Raw genomic sequence first — 18,051 nt, 5'->3', positions numbered from 1 at the left:
ATGCGAACGGGATCCATTCCGGAGCCCCGTTCGCATCCTGAATGAAACGTAAGACGTGATTGCGCGTGCGCGGGTCGCGTTTTGCTGCTTCCGCGCACGTGCGTGATGTCATTTTGAGCGTCTGCACATGCGCAAGCGGCAAAACCCAGAAGTAACGTGCTCTGTTACTTCCAGGTTGCCGCGGAGCGCAACCCAAAAGCACTCAACCTGAAGCACATTCAACCCAAGGTATGACTACAATAATAATCCAGCTAAATCTAATATAATAATAAAATAAATCAGCTAAAACCGATAAAATAAAAATAATAATCCAGTTAAAATCAGGGGGCCAACATGCTCTCCAGTTGAATTTTGAGCTATAAGCTCCAGTTTCACAGCTCAAGTCGCACCATTTGGTCATGCAGGGAGGGCTATTATCTTTAGTACAAAAAGGCATATATACATTTCAGAGCAAACCATATGAAATGACTATTTATTGTGGAAAGCTACGACATTTACAAAGCAGCAGGCCTATAAACAGGTAGCACAAATGATAACAGGATAATAATAATAGTAATTTATACCCTGCCCATCTGGCTGGGTTTCCCCAGCCACTCTGGGTGGCTTCCAACAGAATATTAAAATCACGATAAAACATCAAACATTAAAAACATCCCTAAACAGGTGTGAAATTTTATCCTCAGCTACAGTTATAAAATAGCAAATACACTTAAGATATGGACAGTTTTCGAGTCTGTTGGTCTCAGGCCGTTTCTGAGTGTCCCTCTAGCAAATCTTTACACGTGGTCTTTTTAAAAATCAAACTTGTTCTGTTCAGCATATTAGCAAGTGCTAATGGTCCATGCAGTCTGGATTTCCCACACGCCAATGTGAAATGTTCTGAGCGGCTTTTCCTACAGCTCCTCCTTTCATTCTCTGAAACTGAGAAGGCTGAAGGTAACATTCAACGAACCTGAAGGAATCCAGCCCTTTCTCTGGTTGTGTATACACACCATACATTTAAAGCACACACCCACCCTCCAATATCCAGGGAGCCATAGTTTATAAGGGGTGCTGGGAATTGTAGTAGCTCTGCTACTACAGTTTCCGGCATTCTTGGCAGGGAAGGAATGTGTTGTAAACACGGTGTGCGTCTGCTCCACATCAAATACCTCCCCTACAATACAGTTACTTCCCCACAACCTCACTTTATTTCCCTGCCTCACATTTGAGGGCAATTGCCCTTTTTCATACTGGATCCAATCACTGTTAAGTTCAAAGAGTAACAGTACAAGTAGAAAGCAATTTCATCTATTAAGAACAAGAGCACTGCTAGGTAAGACCAGGAACCCACCTAACATCCTGTTTGCCACAGTGTCAAACCCTGGGAAGCCCACAACCAGAACGTAAGTTATTTTCTTATCTTGTTTCCTCAGCAGCTGGTATTCAAAGACATGGAGGTGGTACACAGTATTTGATCCTGGAGACGGCACACAGCCATCATGACTAGTAGCCACTTGCAGACTTATCCTCCATAAAATGGTCCAATCCCCTTTAAAACCATCTAACTCGGTGGCTTTTACTACAACTTGTGGGAGAGAATTCTGTAATTGAAGAACGTGCTGTCTGAAGAAATACCCACTTTTAGTCTGTCCTGCGTCTTCATGGGATGGCTCTAGTATTATTCTCCACATGCCCCTCTTTCATATGCCCTCTAACCTGTTTTCTGAACAAAAAAGCCCCAAATATTGCAACGTTTCCTTACAGAGGAGCTGCTCCAGCCTCACGATCATTTGGGTTGCCCTTTTCTGCACGTTCTCCAGTTCCACAATATTCTTTTCACAATGTAGAACTGTACACAGTATTCCAAGTTTGCCTCCCCAAAGATTTGTATAAAATACATGAATGATATTGGGTGTTTCTATTCTATTTGCCTCCCTGCTGCTGCACACTTTTCATTGAGTTTATCCACCAGTATCTCATTTCTGGTCAGTCAACACCAGATCACACCCCATAAGTGCAATGTGAAGTGTTTTGCCTCAGTGTGCATCACCCTATACTTACATGCACTAAACTGCTTTTGTTATTTTAATATTTTGTTTTACCAGTTTGGAGGGGCCTTATTGGCCTTGTCTTAGCCTCTGCGACTCCCGGCTTTAACCACCCACATTAAGCATAGCTCTTTCCCATCTTTGCCCATGCCATTTCTTTAAAAACTGAAATGAGAATAATAAAGAGCACTTCTAGTAGGGCAGAGCTATTCCCCTCAGCGCCAGAACCACGGAGCCTGTCCCCACATAGGTACATTGCAAAGATCTTATGCATCTCTGAGCAGAGACATCCCTCTATTGGAATCGAACACGGCCCACAGCCTCCTTGGCAGTATTATAAAAGCAGCCCGAAAAAGGGTCTTGAATTTTTTAAAACTTATGAAGATGCTTCTGTACTGCTGCTGAAGCCAGCTGTGCTAGTTCTGCATATCTCACCATATCTACTCATTGTGAGCTCTGAAAGCATCTCTTCTGACTCCTAAATAGCTATTAGCGAAGCCAGCATCCAAGCTACTAAGAAATGACCCATTCACAAGCAATTCCACAACAATGTCTACGCTGCTCAGTGGCTGCCTCTCAGCTCTGAAGATGCTGAACTCTTAGTGTGTCTTCTCTGTAGAACTTGTAGGCAGATGGAGGATGCTCCCCCATAAGGGGCACATGAGATGCAAAATGTTTTACACCTGCATTTTGCCTTCACTGTACAGAGTTATAAATACGTAAGGGAATGGTCAGGATCTCTGGCATTACTACTACCACCACATGATATGTGTTCCGCTTTTTTTACACTGGTGCTCTCTGGTTTATAAAGTTTACTTTGGCCGTCGGACCAAACCAGATTAGAGTCCTCTCCCATACGGATATTAGAAAAAGGCTCTATTTTGGACCAGTTGTGATCCTTTTTGATGGTAAGATCTATTAAGAAAGTCCTCCAGTGAGCATTCCGATCGTGTACCTATAGCAGGGGAAGAAAACAAGACCAAAAAATACTGTTGTTATTCAAGTTCTGACCTGATTAGAGCAATCATAAAGACCTTCTAAAACAATAAAGTAATAATAATCAATTTGAGTCATGCAACTTAAACTGTGCCTAACTAGACCAATTTTTTAAAAAACAAAGCAATGTGGACTAAAGGCCCCTCTGGGATTAAAGGCTCTGTCATTAAATTTGCCCCTAGACAGACACCAAAGCAATTTACTACATGGGTGTTCTAAGCTTTTTAAAGATCATGGCAAATATTTTTTATACTCAAAGAGTATTAAGCTTGTTTGCCTGCCCATCCCTATTAAAATGAATGGGGCAAACTGGAGAACATACCAGGACATGCCTTCTCAGGGTAGACAGATCTGTGAAGGTCCTTTCACAGGCCCTGCACTTGTAGGGTTTTTCTCCAGTGTGAATACGCTGGTGACGCCTCAGGGCTCCTTGCTGAGTAAAGGTCTTTCCACACTGCTCACAAAAATAAGGAGGAGTCTCTGAGAAAACAAAACAGACCTCACAAATGTTGGGGTGTATTTACAAAATCTTATTTCTCTCTCAACTTTAGACCCATTTTGGGTCTACTTAGTGGCTTGTAAGGTAAACACATACTGGTATCAGAAAACAAAGTGCCGTATTTTTCGCTCCATAAGACACACTTTTTTCTTCCTAAAAAGTAAGGGGAAATGTCTGTGTGTCTTATGGAGCGAATGCGTGGTCCCTGGAGCCAAATTGCCCAGGGGCAAAAAGCAGATCATGCTTTTTTTTTTTGAAAGAGGGAAGTGGGTGTTAAAACAAAGCTGCTGATCGGCAAGCGATTGGCAGCGAGATAAGGGACGCTAGCAACAAAGGAGGCTGCCTGGGAGGGGGGAGGTAAAGACAACAAACTTGCAAAGGGGGGAAACAGGAAGGCTAAAGCAATAAGGAGAGAAATTAGAAGAAAAGGAGGAGTAAAAAACTGCTCTAGCTAAGGAAAAGACACTAAGGCAAATAAGAGGCAAGGGGGTGTTGAAAGGAAGCAGCTGATCGGCAAGCGATCGGGGAAAGAGATAAGGGACGCAGAGATAAAGGAGGCTGCCTGGGAGGGGGGAGGTAGAAGCCCATGGATCCTCAGGATTTTTGCATTGGGTCACCCCAAATTCACCATCAGATCACATAGCATGTCCATGGCTACAGCCTGCACCAAAACACACACGCATCCACTGTTTTGTGGGGCCGCAATGGTGCAAAAACGTGGTTACAAAGCACAGATCAACATGGATTCTCAGGATTTTTGCATTGGATCACCCCAAATTCACCGTCAAATCACATGTCTGTGGCCACAGCATGAACCACAAAAACCATACATCCACTGTTTCATTCAAAATATTTTTTCTTGCTTTCCTCCTCTAAAAACTAGGTGCGTCTTATGGTCAGGTGTGTCTTATGGAGCAAAAATACGGTAAGTTCGAAACAGGAGAGAGACAGAAGCCAACAGACACAGCAGCTGTTAAACAGCAAAGCTGAGAATCGTAACTCTGTAAGGGATTTCCAACTCTCAGCGCTACAGTTCCCAGGATTCACAACCATGACTGGGATAAGAGTGATTTTCATGTAAGGCATGAATGCAACTGATGCCTTGAGGGCACTACTATGGCAGGAGAACAACACAGGGAAAAGCTGGGTTCCTCTTTGTGGTTTTCACATGATCAGTTCTACTTACAGAACTACCCTCTGCTGCTGGAAATAGGCCTCCATGCTATTTCTGAACACTGCAGGTTCTCATCAGAGTAAACTGTGAATATGTCCATCTTTTGGAAGCAATGAGAGATCTGTGGAGTGGTGAAGCTGCTTGCCCACGGACTCTACACAACTTGGCTTTCATCAAGGAAAGATATTGCCAAGTAGGGAAAACGGGAATCCCAAGTTTTTTGCGGTTGTCAACGTTTTACAAATACCCAACAAGAATTCAAGGTTCTGAAAGGTGAGCATTTGGGGAAGCTAGAGCACACAGATCTATTTAATTTTCAATGACTCTCAAGGAAATACATTGTCCCCCTTTGCCTGGAATGAAATAAAGTTTGAAATTTAGCCCAGAGCACCCTAGCTCATGTACACATGTAACGATCTCCTGCTTAGAACATAAATTGTACTGAAAGTATTTAACTAACGAATTATTTCCACATGACAATTCTTGTATCATATTTAAATATGTATTTTTTGCTCTATAAGATTCACTTTTTCCCTCCTAAAAAGCAAGGGGAAATGTGTGTGCGTCTTATGGAGCGAATGCAGGCTGCGCAGCTATCCCAGAAGCCAGAACAGCAAGAGGGATTGCTGCTTTCACTGCGCAGCGATCCCTCTTGCTGTTCTGGCTTCTGAGATTCAGAATATTTTTTTTCTTGTTTTCCTCCTCCAAAAACTGGGTGCGTCTTGCGGTCTGGTGCGTCTTATAGAGCGAAAAATACGGTAGTATTTCCACATGACGATTCTTGCATCATATTTAAATAAATATGCAAGGCACATTGCCAACTGTGGTCTGGGACAGATTCTGGATTCTTACGCTGTATTTGCACAGAATGAACGCTGCATGTGGCAGAGACTTTCATCAACACGATCCATCTCCTCCACCCCCACTGGGAAGGGATTTATTACCTGCATGAACGTTACTGTGTTGGGCTAATGAGGCCCTCAGTCCAAACGTTTTCCCACACACATCACACTTGTATGGCTTGGCTCCCATGTGGCAGCGCTTATGGCATTTCAAGTATTCGTTGGTAGAAAAATGTTTTCCACAGACATCACACTTGAACAGACGCTCTCCTGCAAAGGAAATGAATGGTGGTAGAATTATGTTACTGACCGTTACCTACACTGATGATCACCCGCAGGAGACGTCCAAAGAACGTCCAGGGATGGGAAGCCTCTCCAGATGTTGTTGGACTACACTTCCCATCATCCCTGAGCATTGGCTAGGCCGCCTGGGGATGCCATTTGTTTATTTACTTTTTACCCCACTCTGGGCCCGGGACAGCAGTTGGGTGTCCCAACAACCTTTGAACAGCTACGTATTCAGTGGGACACTAGAAAGGCCAGTGTGTGTGTGTGTGTGAGAGAGAGAGAGAGAGAGAAATAATTTTTATTTGAATTTAGAAGTATAGAATTATAACAATACAAAATACATATCCATATTTAGAGATTTCTCTGAATCTCTGGACTTCCCCTCCATGGGTCCTATTGTCAACCTTTTCAACTGCATATTGTTTAGTAATCCATATTTTATGTCTCTCCATTTTGTCCATAAAATTTGCTACATTTGCTACATTACAACTACCTGACATTTAGAATACATCTGAAGGCAGCCCTGTTCAGGGAGGTTTTTAATATGTGACATTTTGATGTATTTTTAATCTTTGTTGGAAGCTGCCCAGAGTGGCTGGGGAAACCCAGCCAGATGGGCGGGGTACAAATAAATTATTATTATTATTATTATTATTATTATTATTATTATTGCAATCCTGCTAATTTTTTCATCTGCTTACAGTGCTCTACCAGTATCAATTTCCCTCATTCTTTATTAAATATTTGGTCTTTTTGGTTCCTGAGCTTTCTGGTCAGTTTTGCCATTTCAGCGTACTCCAACAGCTTAGTTTGCCACTCCTCTCTGGTAGGGACTTTGTCTTCTTTCCATCTCTGGGCTAGGAGCATCCGTGTGGCCGTCGTCGCACAGTGCATAGACACACATTTGCGATCTACTTCCATTGATGGGCCACACATTCCCCTTCCCTGGTCGAGGAGATCTCTTCTACACTCTCTACCTTCCCAAGAATAGTTGCCTCTCTTTCTGCTCCTGGGGTATATGATCCTTTAAGCCTCTGCTGCAACAGTTACACATCTTTTTCTGTGTGGTCAATGCCACAGAAGCCCTGGGCAGGTGGCCATTTGTGGAGAGTGTAGAAATGTGTGTGTTGTCTTATTCCTGATCACAGTGTAACATGTAGTTCGACCCGATAGAACAGGCTAGAGTAAGTGAATGAGAGGCAGCTTAAGAGTTATGCCTCACATGAAATCTAGTAACCTCCCCCACCATCATCCTTTTCAACTACTTATCTGTAATTCATGAAAACTCATAAAATTGTAGAGTTGGAAGGGACCCCAACGGTCATCTAGCGCAACCCCCAGCAATGCAGAATTGTAATCAGAATAAATCAATATGCACGGATAGGCATTAACCTCTGCCACATCCAAGGACTGGATTTAAACGCTTACCTGTATACCTGAAGGAGCGTCTCCACCCCCATCGTTCAGCCCGGACACTGAGATCCAGCGCCGAGGGCCTTCTGGCGGTTCCCTCATTGTGAGAAGCCAAGTTACAGGGAACCAGGCAGAGGGCCTTCTCGGTAGTGGCGTCCACCCTGTGGAACACCCTCCCTTCAGATGTGAAGGAAATAAGCAGCTATCCTATCTTTAAAGGACATCTGAAGGCAGCCCTGTACAGGGAAGTTTTTAATATTTAATGCTGTACTGTTTTTAACATTTGATTGGGAGCCGCCCAGAGTGGCTGGGGAAACTCAGCCAGATGGGCGGGGTATAAGTAATAAATTATTATTATTATTATTATTATTATTATTATTATTATTATACCTGTATGTGTCCTCTTGTGGCCAGTAAGCTTGCCTTTATCTACAAAGGAAGCTCCACAATCCTCACAGATGTATGGCTTTTCACCTGTATGGGACCTGCAGTCAAAGAAATATGAAAACGCTGACAAAACATGTGAAGAGTGACATGTCCTGCTTAGTAAATATTACAGATAGTTTGCCAGTATTCCACCCCTCTCCCTCACCTCCCTGCCACCACCCAAGGCAAGCGGCAGAGAACTTCTCGGGAAATGACTCCTGCCATAGCCTGGGGACTTGGACTAAATGATCTTCAGGCACTTTCTGGCTATACGATTCTATGGCTACAGCAAAAAAAAGTATCAAAGATAGAGTTGTCAAATAAGAAAAGAAAAAGATTTCTCATTCCTCTAGAGCAGGCTTAGGCAAACTCCGGCCCTCCAGATGTTTGGGACTACAATTCCCATCACCCCTAGCTAACAGGACCAGTGGTCAGGGATGATGGGAATTGTAGTCCCAAACATCTGGAGGGCTGGAGTTTGCCTGTGTCTGCTTTAGAGTACAACCAATAACAGCAGACTTAATTAAAATAAAATTTAAAAAATCAGTACAGGATAATTTGAGATGGAATGGGAGAACCTTCGAGTCTCCAAGCGTTCTTGGATGCCAACTTCCACTAGCCCTCAGCTGGAATGCTGAGGGGTTTTAGTTTTTATTTATTTAGATAAATATAAACCACACTTTTGTAAAAATACCACAAAATGGCATGCGCCAGACAAAATTACAATCAGAAGTTGTAAGTCCAGCAACACCGGAAGTTCTCCTGATTTAAGACCTCCTGAGAACAAATAGAGAAGGGAGCCCTAGCTCAAGGAAACAGGTTTTTAAACCTGCCCCCATTGAGATAGCAGCAGAAATCATGTAACATTACCAGAAATTTCGAAGCACGGAAAGTCAGTCCCCTCCTCTGCTCCCATTTGGAGTTGGTCCAAGAGCTGCTTTGTATATTTGTGTGTTTAAGCGGTGTGTCACCTTTTTAAAAAATGCTAGAACTATTTAGTTCTAGTTGTATCACAACTACTACTGAAGGTTGCCAGCTACACACTCTTCTAACCCCCCCCCCCTACACTCATTGGAACATTTACTGTTTGTTAATGCAGTGGTACCTCAGGTTAAATACTTAATTTGTTCCGGAGGTCCGTACTTAACCTGAAACTGTTCTTAACCTGAAGCACCACTTTAGCTAATGGGGCCTCCTGCTGCTGCTGCGCCGCCGGAGCCCGATTTCTGTTCTCATCCTGAAGTGAAGTTCTTAACCTGAAGCACTATTTCTGGGTTAGAAGAGTCTGTAACCTGAAGCGTATGTAACCTGAAGCATATGTAACCTGAGGTACCACTGTACGCATGGCCAATATGAGTTAGAAGTACCGGTAAGTACCCAGTTCTGATGCATGCAGAATTTGCAAAATTAAAGATAGAAGATAGAAAAGACAGACAGAGAGAGAGAGAGAGAGAGAGAAAGAAACAGGCTTACCTGGTGTGAATCTTGAGCTGGGATGGCTGAGCAAATCTCGAACAACAAATGCTGCACTGGTACGGCTTCTCGCCTGTGTGGGTCCTCATGTGAAACACTAGCGCCGTTCTTGAGCTCAAGATCTTCCCGCAGACAGAGCAAAGGGGACGCTTCACTCTTCCTTCGTGCTTCCGCATATAGTGGGTCCTCACATCCCTTTTCCTTTTAAAAGTGGCGTTGCAGAGGGTGCAGGAAAACTGCCTGTCGTCCGTGTGGACGCTCGCCCTGTGCTCCTTCCAGCTGTTGTAACTCGCAAAGGACTTGCTACAAACGTCACACTGATAAATTTTACCAGGCACAGAATGGTGGACGTTTTTGCAGTGGTCAGTGTATTTCTTCCGCGAGACGAACTTCTCCACACATTTGGTACACGTTATAACGTAGGCCGATTTTTTGGCTCCCTCGTTTTTGCTCACAACGCCCCTCGCTTTGCAACCGGCGTCCGATTTGCTTTCTTCAGCGTCTTGATCATTTGAATTCTCATCGATGTCTTCGGAAGAGACTGCCTCATTCTCTTCCCTGCCCCTTCCTTCTGTTTCACAGTCCCTTTCTCCTTTTACACAGTCTTCTGCAGCCAAAGTCCTGTGTCCATCTGGTTTTTCTCTTGGAATATCAGCATCACCACGTTGCTCCTGACTTTCCTCTTTCCTCTCAGACTCTGCTTCCAAAGGAGGAGGATTCCTGGATTCTCCCTCAAGCTCTCGAGTTTTTTCATCCACAGGTTCTCTTTGCAAGTCGCTGTTTGGTACCTTTGGGTATGTTTTGCTATTCTTGTCAACTTTGCTATCTATAACATCTGCTTTTTTCGTTGGCGGTGCTATCATCCAGTAATCTGGACTGAGTTTCCTGTCTTGTCCCGATTCATGTATTTTTCTGTTGGGGGGAAAAAAAGTAATGCCACCTGTAAATTAGATACAATTTTCCGCAGGCTATACTAGATACACAAATAATCCATATATTCATACAAGGGCAAATTCGATTGAAAAGCATCTAAGGCCACAATCCTAACCTCCTTTCTATGGGGTAAGCCCCAATGACCTAAGTAGGACATACTTCTAAGTCAAAATACATAGGATATTGCTGCCCCCATCACTAGGTGCTATTCTAAGATTTTTTTTCCAGCAGGCATTTCCAGGTATGATATTTAGTTACTGTTTGCTACGCAGGTGGCGCTGTGGGTTAAACCACAGAGCCTAGGACTTGCCGATCAGAAGGTCCCTGCTCCTGCCAACCTAGCAGTTCGAAAGCACATCAAAGTGCAAGTAGATAAATAGGAACCGCTCCGGCGGGAAGGTAAACGGCGTTTCCGTGCGCTGCTCTGGTTCGCCAGAAGCAGCTTAGTCATGCTGGCCACATGACCCGGACGCTGTATGCCAGCTCCCTCGGCCAATAAAGCGAGATGAGCGCCGCAACCCCAGAGTCAGTCACGACTGGACCTAATGGTCAGGGGTCCCTTTACCTTTACCTTTACCATCTTAACTTTGTTTTCGTTTTAAAAACTGGTAAGTTTTGATGTATTGGTTGGACCTGTCTGCTGCATTGGATAGGTTTCTTTTTCTAGAAAGGTGGGATAGAAAAGCTTAGTAAAATAAAATGGAAATTGACAAATACACATCATGAAGGCAAAGTTAAAAGCAGAGCCTGCAATTCTAGAATACATTCCTGGGAGTAAATTCAGTTGATCTTAGTGGGGTTTGCTTCTGAGCAAGAGATGCAATGGACTGTGATGTAAAGCATCATTTTATAATCTTGTTCTGAGCAGCAGCAGCCAAGTATAAAGTCTGACAATAATAATCACCCCTAGCAACGCACAGGGCATAAAAACTCCAAGGCAGTTTGTATGAGCTGGCTGACAAGGAGAGCAAACTGAGGAGCACAGCACCTTTGTTTCTCTGACTGTGGCTGTTTGGTTTGCTGAGCCACACATTGTCCAGGCTATAAAAGGAAGAAAGAAAAGTTTATTGTGCTGCCTGTAAGCTTCACAGACTGGCTGTGGAAGCCATGCAGCAAATACTTTTACACTGATAGAACTGTCTAAATGTAACTTTGAATATGCTTGTATAATAGCACTGCAATAACAAAAAGAATACAGGTGGCGCTGTGGTATAAACCACTGAGCCTTGGGCTTGCTGATCGGAAGGTTGGCGGTTCTAATCCCCGCGAGGGGGTGAGCTCCCATTGCTCATTTCCAGCTCCTGGCAACCTAGCAGTTCGAAAGCACGTCAAAGTGCAAGTAGATAAATAGGTACCACTCCGGCAGGAAGGTAAACAGCGTTTCCATGCACTGCTCTGGTTTTGCCAGAAGCGGCTTAGTCATGCTGGCCACATGACCCTGAAAAACTTTCTGCAGACAAACGTCGGCTTGCTCAGCCAGTAAAGTGAGATGAGCACTGTAACCCCAGAGTCGTTCGCGACTGGACTTAACTGTCAGGGGTCCTTTACCTTTTTTTTTTTAAGAAAAAGAAGAAGAATTTGGACTTGATACCCTGCCTTTCACTCCCCTTAAGGAGTCCCAAAGCGGCTAACAATCTCCTTTCCCTTCCTCCCCTACAACAAACACTCTGTGAGGTGAGTGAGGCTGAGAGACTTCAGAGAAGTGTGACTGGCCCAAGGTCACCCAGCAGCTGCATGTGGAGGAGCAGGGAAGCGAACCCGGTTCACCAGATTACGAGTCCACCGCTCTTAACCACTGCACCACACTGGCTCTAAAGCGAATCCTATAGCAAATCCTCTAAAGCTGGCAGACTTCTATTCGCTTCTGGATAAAATTTCTAACAGCAAAGAGATGAAGATGGAAAACTATCTCCCAATATTCTGAAATGTACAAAGACTTTACCTTACATGAGTAGTGAAGGCAGATCTCTGAGCAAAACTTGCCGTGCAGCCTCCGCACTTATAAGGCTTCTCTCCCGTATGTGTTCGAATGTGAACCGTCAAGCCACATTTAGAGCTGATCACTTTGTCACAGTAGGGACACCTCTGAGGATTCTTTTTCTTCTCATGCACTCTCCGCATATGATGGCTGATGTCTTTCTGGCACTTAAACCTTTTGTCGCACAACAAGCAGGGGAACTGCTTTTCATCATTGTGAACGGTCAGCCTATGTTGCCTTAGGTCCTGGCAACTGGGAAAGAGTTGGCCACACATATCGCAGCTATATTGAACCACCAGATCTGCGTCATGTTCTTGTTCCATGTGCGACCGGTACTGCTTGGCAAAATGGAAGGAATGACAACATTTGTCACACGTGTATATTTGGGGCAAGACTTTCGATATATTGCGCGGCGATTTCCTGAGTTTGGTTTCGCTAAGATTCAAAATGTTTTCACCCTCCTCCTGGCCGGGTAGTATCTTGCTTGTAACAATGTAGGCTTCCTTGGAGTCTACCTGATTTAGTGACAGGTGGCTGGCCTTATTTTCCGGCGGGCTGACATTCTTCATAGTATGAGCGCCGTGCATGTCTATTTCATTACATCCAGTTGACGCTGCTGTGCTGTCTTTGGGTCCCTCAAACACAACACCATATTTGTCAGAAAGGCCAGGTTTACCATCATAGATGGCAGTCAGTTTTGTGTGCTTCTTTCGGTCCCAAAGCTGTCTCTTCATGGGCGCTGCCAAAATTCGGGACGAAGCACTCTGTTCCTTGTTTTCTACTTGTTTTGTTTTACTGCAGACAGACCTACCGCCTTCATGTCTTTCTGAATGAACACCCAGATCCAAATCTTCTCCTGCAGCCTTCATTTCTTCAAAAACATCAAGCAGATCTTGGCATTCAAGTCTTTCGGCTACCTCCTTTATTCGGTGCAGTTTGTCCTCTTCAATTTCTACTTCTGTTGTGTAGGCAAACTTTAGGAAGCAGACAAATTCTTCAGTGTGAACACCCTGGAGAGTCACCCGACAATCTCTGGCTTTCAGCATCTCATCGGTGAGAAACAGGCTTCTAAAGTAATTGCTGGAAGCAGCCAATACGACTTTGTGAACGAAAAACTCCTCCTGGATGCCAAACTGGTCTGTGTATATTATTGCATCACAGAAGTGGCCAAACTGATAGAGAGAATGTAAGGTTCTCAGTAGGTTGGAAGCAGCCGTGTTGGATTTCATTACAATTTTCTTTTTCTCCATCCTATCAAAAGGAAGTGCGTCAAAGAATGGTGATACATTGGCTTGTATAAACCCCCCACTTTCAAAATAAATAAATGAATAAATTCACTTTCTCCGTCAATTCACAGTTAACACAGAATGTCACACGTTAATAACTGAAGACGAAGTTTATGGAATTCAAAGGACTGTATGACCAGTCCTCCCTCTGTAGAGGGAGACAGACTAACAGTGCAATCCTATCATGTCAACTCAGAAGGAAGTCTCACTGAGTTCAACAGAACTTACTTCTTGGTAAATAAACACAAGGAGGGCAGCCTAAGAAAACTGAATAAAGTGTGGAATAAACTTGCACTATTAAGCCTAGTTTCATATTCCAGCCTACTAGGAAGCCTTGGTGGAAATTTATTATATTCCAGGCTCTACTCTCTATTTGCTGCCTTGTGCAAAACTGAGAAGACACCTACCCATGATGAGAAACATGGAACGCAAAAGAGTCGGCAGGCACACTTAGACACTTTCATGCAATTCTGGAAATTTTGCATTGAAAACATCACCCTATGAGGGAAAACCGAAATGTTTGAAGGAAGAGAGGTGTAGGGAAGCAGAGAGCGAGAGACAGCGAGAAAAGTTCTCTGCTAAAACGAGGATTTGGGAGTCATCCAGTGAAACTGATAGGCAGAAGATTCAGCCCAAACAAAACAAATTACTTCTTAGCACCAAACACTTATTTATTTCCTAAGATTTATACACCGCTTGATTGCTGTTGTTGTTTGAAATCCCTCAAAGCGGTTTACAAAAGATAGCACAGTAAAATCAAGGGGAGGGGGAATTACAACCCTCACTTCAAAACATGCAAAAGTAAAAATACAAAAAAGCAGATTACAAGTTTCTAAGCATCTGGGGAGACTTGTCCAAATAGGAGTGGGGTTTTTTTTAGCAGGTGCCAAAAAGAGAACAGCGAAGGCCCCTGCATGATCTCAGCAGGAAGGGAGTGCTAGGCGCCGCTGCTCTTGGTGAGCGACTGGGCTCTTGCTGCAACTTCAAACTGTTAGAATCACAGAACTGTAGAGCTGGAAGGGACCCAAGGGTCATCTAGTCCAACCCCCTGCCGTGCAGGAATCTTTTGCCCAACGTGCAAAACTCGAACCCACGACCCTGAGATTAAGAATGACTATGCTCTACCGACTGATCTAGCCCAGGTCTGAGTTCGTTGCCGAAAGCTGGCACCTTGGATGGGCATCAAAATTGCAAGGACGTATCCCCCCCCCTCTGCCCCCCCAAGCAACATGCAGTGAGCTCTACCAGTGGAACCTCCACTTCCAGGGACAGAATACCTTTTGAATTATGACAGCCAAGCCCTGCTGCCTTTCCCGGGGCGGAGAGAAGGAAGCGGAGCTGAAACTAAGCGGACCTTTCTTTTCCTTTTTGCAGCATCCCTCAAAGCGGGGGAGGAAAACGCTCCGCGTGACCCTCGGCGGCCACCGTAGCAAGGCAAGGAAAGGCAGGAACTGCAAAGACAGCGCACGCCCCACCCGACATATTTCTCGCGGGGAAAGTGACGCCGCCGGAGCCATTTTTGGTGCTGGCAGCAGCCTTTTCCGCCCACGCTGCCGCGGAAGGGAAGTAATTGGAGGAGAAACGTCACGTGGGGAGAGTTTCTTTGATGGGGTTGGGGGGAATGCAGCCTGGGCTACGGAGAAGTTGGTTAGAAACATCTCTATATTTTTATATATAATTTTATTCAGTTTTCTGTTTTACAATTCAGGGTATTCATTTAAAAAAACCTTAAAATGTCAGTGACTTCCCTTCTCTTTCCATGGTTCATTTTGCATAACATAAAAAGTTGCATATTTTACATAAACTAAAACCATTCAGTATTCCATTATTACTTCCATCAAAACTTTATGGACCATCAAGAAGACTGATCGCCAAAGAATTGATGCTTTTGAATTCTGGTGCTGGAGGAGACTCTTGAGAGTCCCATGGACTGCAAGAAGATCAAACCTCTCCATTCTTAAGGAAATCAGCCCTGAGTGCTCACTGGAAGGACAGATCGTGAAGCTGAGGCTCCAATACTTTGGCCACCTCATGAGAAGAGAAGACTCCCTGGAAAAGACCCTGATGTTGGGAAAGATGGAGGGCACTAGGAGAAGGCGACGACAGAGGACGAGATGGTGGGACAGTGTTCTTGAAGTTTGACCAAACATGAGTTTGACCAAAGTGCGGGAGGCAGTGGAAGACAGGAGTGCCTGGCATGCTCTGGTCCATGGGGTCACGAAGAGTCGGACACGACTAAACGACTAAACAACAACAAAACCATTCAGTATTCCATTATTCCTTCCATCAAAACTTATTTACACTGTTGAATTTATCTTAACACTTCCAGCGTTTTCAAGTGTCCCCCCCCCCCGTATATTCAATAAACATTTTCCAATCTTCTTTAAACATATGTTCTTCTTGTTCTCTTATTCTATATGTTAGGTCTGCAAGCTGCACAAATTCTATGGGCTGCAGTACATAAATAACCTTTTTTGACACCTGGGAAATACCGCAGTTATAAACATTTAAATATATATGTGTGTGTGTCTGTTGCTATCGTTGCTGGAGCAAACTGTTGCACAATTAAGCGTGGGGAAAAAAGTAAAATGCTAAATTAAAGGTAAAGGGACCCCTGACCATTAGGTCCAGTCGTGACCGACTCTGGGGTTGTGGCACTCATCTCGCTTTATTGGCCGAGGGAGCTGGCGTATAGCTTCCGGGTCATGTGGCCAGCATGACTAAGCCGCTTCTGGCGAACCAGAGTAGCGCACGGAAACACCGTTTACCTTCCCGCCAGAGCGGTACCTATTTATCTACTTGCACTTTGATGTGCTTTCGAACTGCTAGGTTGGCAGGAGCTGGGACCGAGCAACGGGAGCTCACCCTGCCACAGGGATTCAAACTGCCGACCTTCTGATTGGCAAGTCCTAGGCTCTGTGATTTAACCCACAGTGCCACCCATCAAAACCCATGGATACCAAAGGGTTGCCACCTTTGGCCAGATAAAATAAGGCACGAGTCAGGGAGGAATGGGGAGTGGCCTAAAAATCGCTTTACCTGGCGCAGAGTGAAAAGACTTCGAAGCAATCCATTCCGATGGGTTGTTTCCAATACTCACAGAGCAGACCCAATGCAATTTATGGCTTAGCAAGGCACATTCATTTCAATGGCTCACATCTTCCTCGCCTGCTAAGATGCTGTCTTTCGGAAGAATGGTAAATGTAGAAACCCAGCCAAAGATAGAAAGAAAGAAAGAAAGAAAGAAAGAGGTGGAAGTGCTCCGTGCTTGGCACATATCCGTTACTTGAATGCAATAGCATGCGTTCCTGTTTCCTAAAGGATGTTGCCATTTGTCAAAATTCCTGGAGGTCCAAAAAAGCAATGATGGAGAGTAGGAATGAGGAATTATGGAAGACTAAGGGAACAGGACGCGGGTGGCGCTGTGGGTTAAACCACAGAGCCTAGGACTTGCTGATCAGAAGGTCGTCGGTTTGAATCCCCGCGATGCGGTGAGCTCCCTTTGCTCGGTCCCTGCTCCTGCCAACCTAGCAGTTCGAAAGCCTGTCAAAGTGCAAGCAGATAAATAGGTACCGCTCTGGCGGGAAGGTAAACAGCGTTTCCGTACGCTGCTCTGGTTTGCCAGAAGTGGCTTAGTCATGCTGGCCACATGACCCGGAAGCTGTGCGCCGGCTCCCTCGGCCAATAAAGCGAGATGAGCGCCGCAACCCCAGAGTTGGCTACGACTGGACCTAATGGTCAGGGGTCCCTTTACCTTTAAGGGAACAGGAGCAGGGAAGATTGAGTACACACTGCTACTATTAATTCCCAGCTGCCCTGTCGTCTGAAAGCAAGTGTGTCTTTTATCTTTCATCAGACTTTGTAAATTGTACCTAACCTTATTTTAAAAACTCTTAAGTCATAGAGAAAACAGAGACCAAATAGCTGCTTTCGCACACCCGCCCAAGGGCAGGAGAGTTTCTCCCTTCCCCATGCACGGTGGTCTGAATCCTGATTAGACGGGTAGGGAACCAGCAGCTGCTATTTACTTACTTGGGCACAGTTATTCCCCCCCCCTTTTTTCCAGGGGGTACTTGTTATGTACTGAAGTTCTCACCCTGGGCCAGCAGGGGGATACTGTAGATAGTTTTCACTCAGGTCCACATATGCAAATAAGGAATTGAAAGTGACGTTGAGTGATTGGATAGTTACAGAAAGTTGTTACTGTTGCTTTTGTAGTGGAGCTCTATACAGTGGTACCTCGGGTTAAGTACTTAATTCGTACCGGAGGTCTGTTCTTAACCTGAAACTGTTCTTAACCTGAGGTACCACTTTAGCTAATGGGGCCTCCCGCTGCCGCTGCGCCGCCGGAGCACGATTTCTCTTCTCATCCTGAAGCAAAGTTCTTAACCTGAAGCACTATTTCTGGGTTAGCGGAGTCTGTCACCTGAAGCATATGTAACCTGAAGCGTATGTAACCCGAGGTACCACTGTATAAGCAGGCTGGCTGAACCCTTCAGCCCATTTCTGTTCTGGCCTGTGAATAAACAAGAGCTGTCTGAAGAATCGCTGTGTCGTCTGATATGTTTGTTGTTAAAAAGTGTGGCAGTTACTGTAACAACTTCATGGTGAGTACCGGCACCTGTTTTTTTAAGGGAAAAAAAGCACTGTTTTGGAAGCATTTATAAACCACGTGGCACTTTTACAATCCACTGCAAATTTACAGTGAAAAGA

General features: G+C 44.6%; 1 protein-coding gene across 1 annotated transcript; it reads right to left on the bottom strand.

Moving 5' to 3' along the window:
* Window positions 1–443: 443 nt before the first annotated feature.
* Window positions 444–14,814, bottom strand: LOC308473451 (uncharacterized protein). Its single transcript, XM_080999030.1, has 7 exons — window positions 14,616–14,814; window positions 12,017–13,303; window positions 9,142–10,053; window positions 7,633–7,727; window positions 5,644–5,811; window positions 3,349–3,506; window positions 444–2,985 (listed from the first exon to the last, which is right to left on the bottom strand). Exons 2-7 carry the CDS (start codon window positions 13,300–13,302, stop codon window positions 2,740–2,742), a joined length of 2,865 nt encoding a protein of 954 aa, XP_080855156.1. The 5' UTR covers window position 13,303; window positions 14,616–14,814; the 3' UTR covers window positions 444–2,739.
* Window positions 14,815–18,051: the final 3,237 nt, after the last annotated feature.

Source organism: Podarcis pityusensis (genome assembly GCF_964106645.2).
Source record: "Podarcis pityusensis genome assembly, chromosome: 3".
Classification (NCBI taxonomy): Eukaryota; Metazoa; Chordata; class Lepidosauria; order Squamata; family Lacertidae; genus Podarcis; species Podarcis pityusensis.
Note: the sequence above shows the minus strand (reverse complement) of the source record. Positions and strands in the feature narration are given on the sequence as shown.

What these genes read in the sequence shown, in the direction of transcription:
- LOC308473451 (XM_080999030.1), bottom strand. Translation starts at nt 13,302, where the DNA reads ATGGAGAAAAAGAAAATTGTAATGAAATCCAACACGGCTGCTTCCAAC. An exon ending in GCCTTCACTACTCATGTAAG is followed by an intron (nt 10,054 to 12,016) that starts GTAAAGTCTTTG and finishes TCCCCCCAACAG; the next exon opens with AAAAATACATGAATCGGGAC. An exon ending in ACACAGTAACGTTCATGCAG is followed by an intron (nt 3,507 to 5,643) that starts GTAATAAATCCC and finishes TTGTTTTCTCAG; the next exon opens with AGACTCCTCCTTATTTTTGT.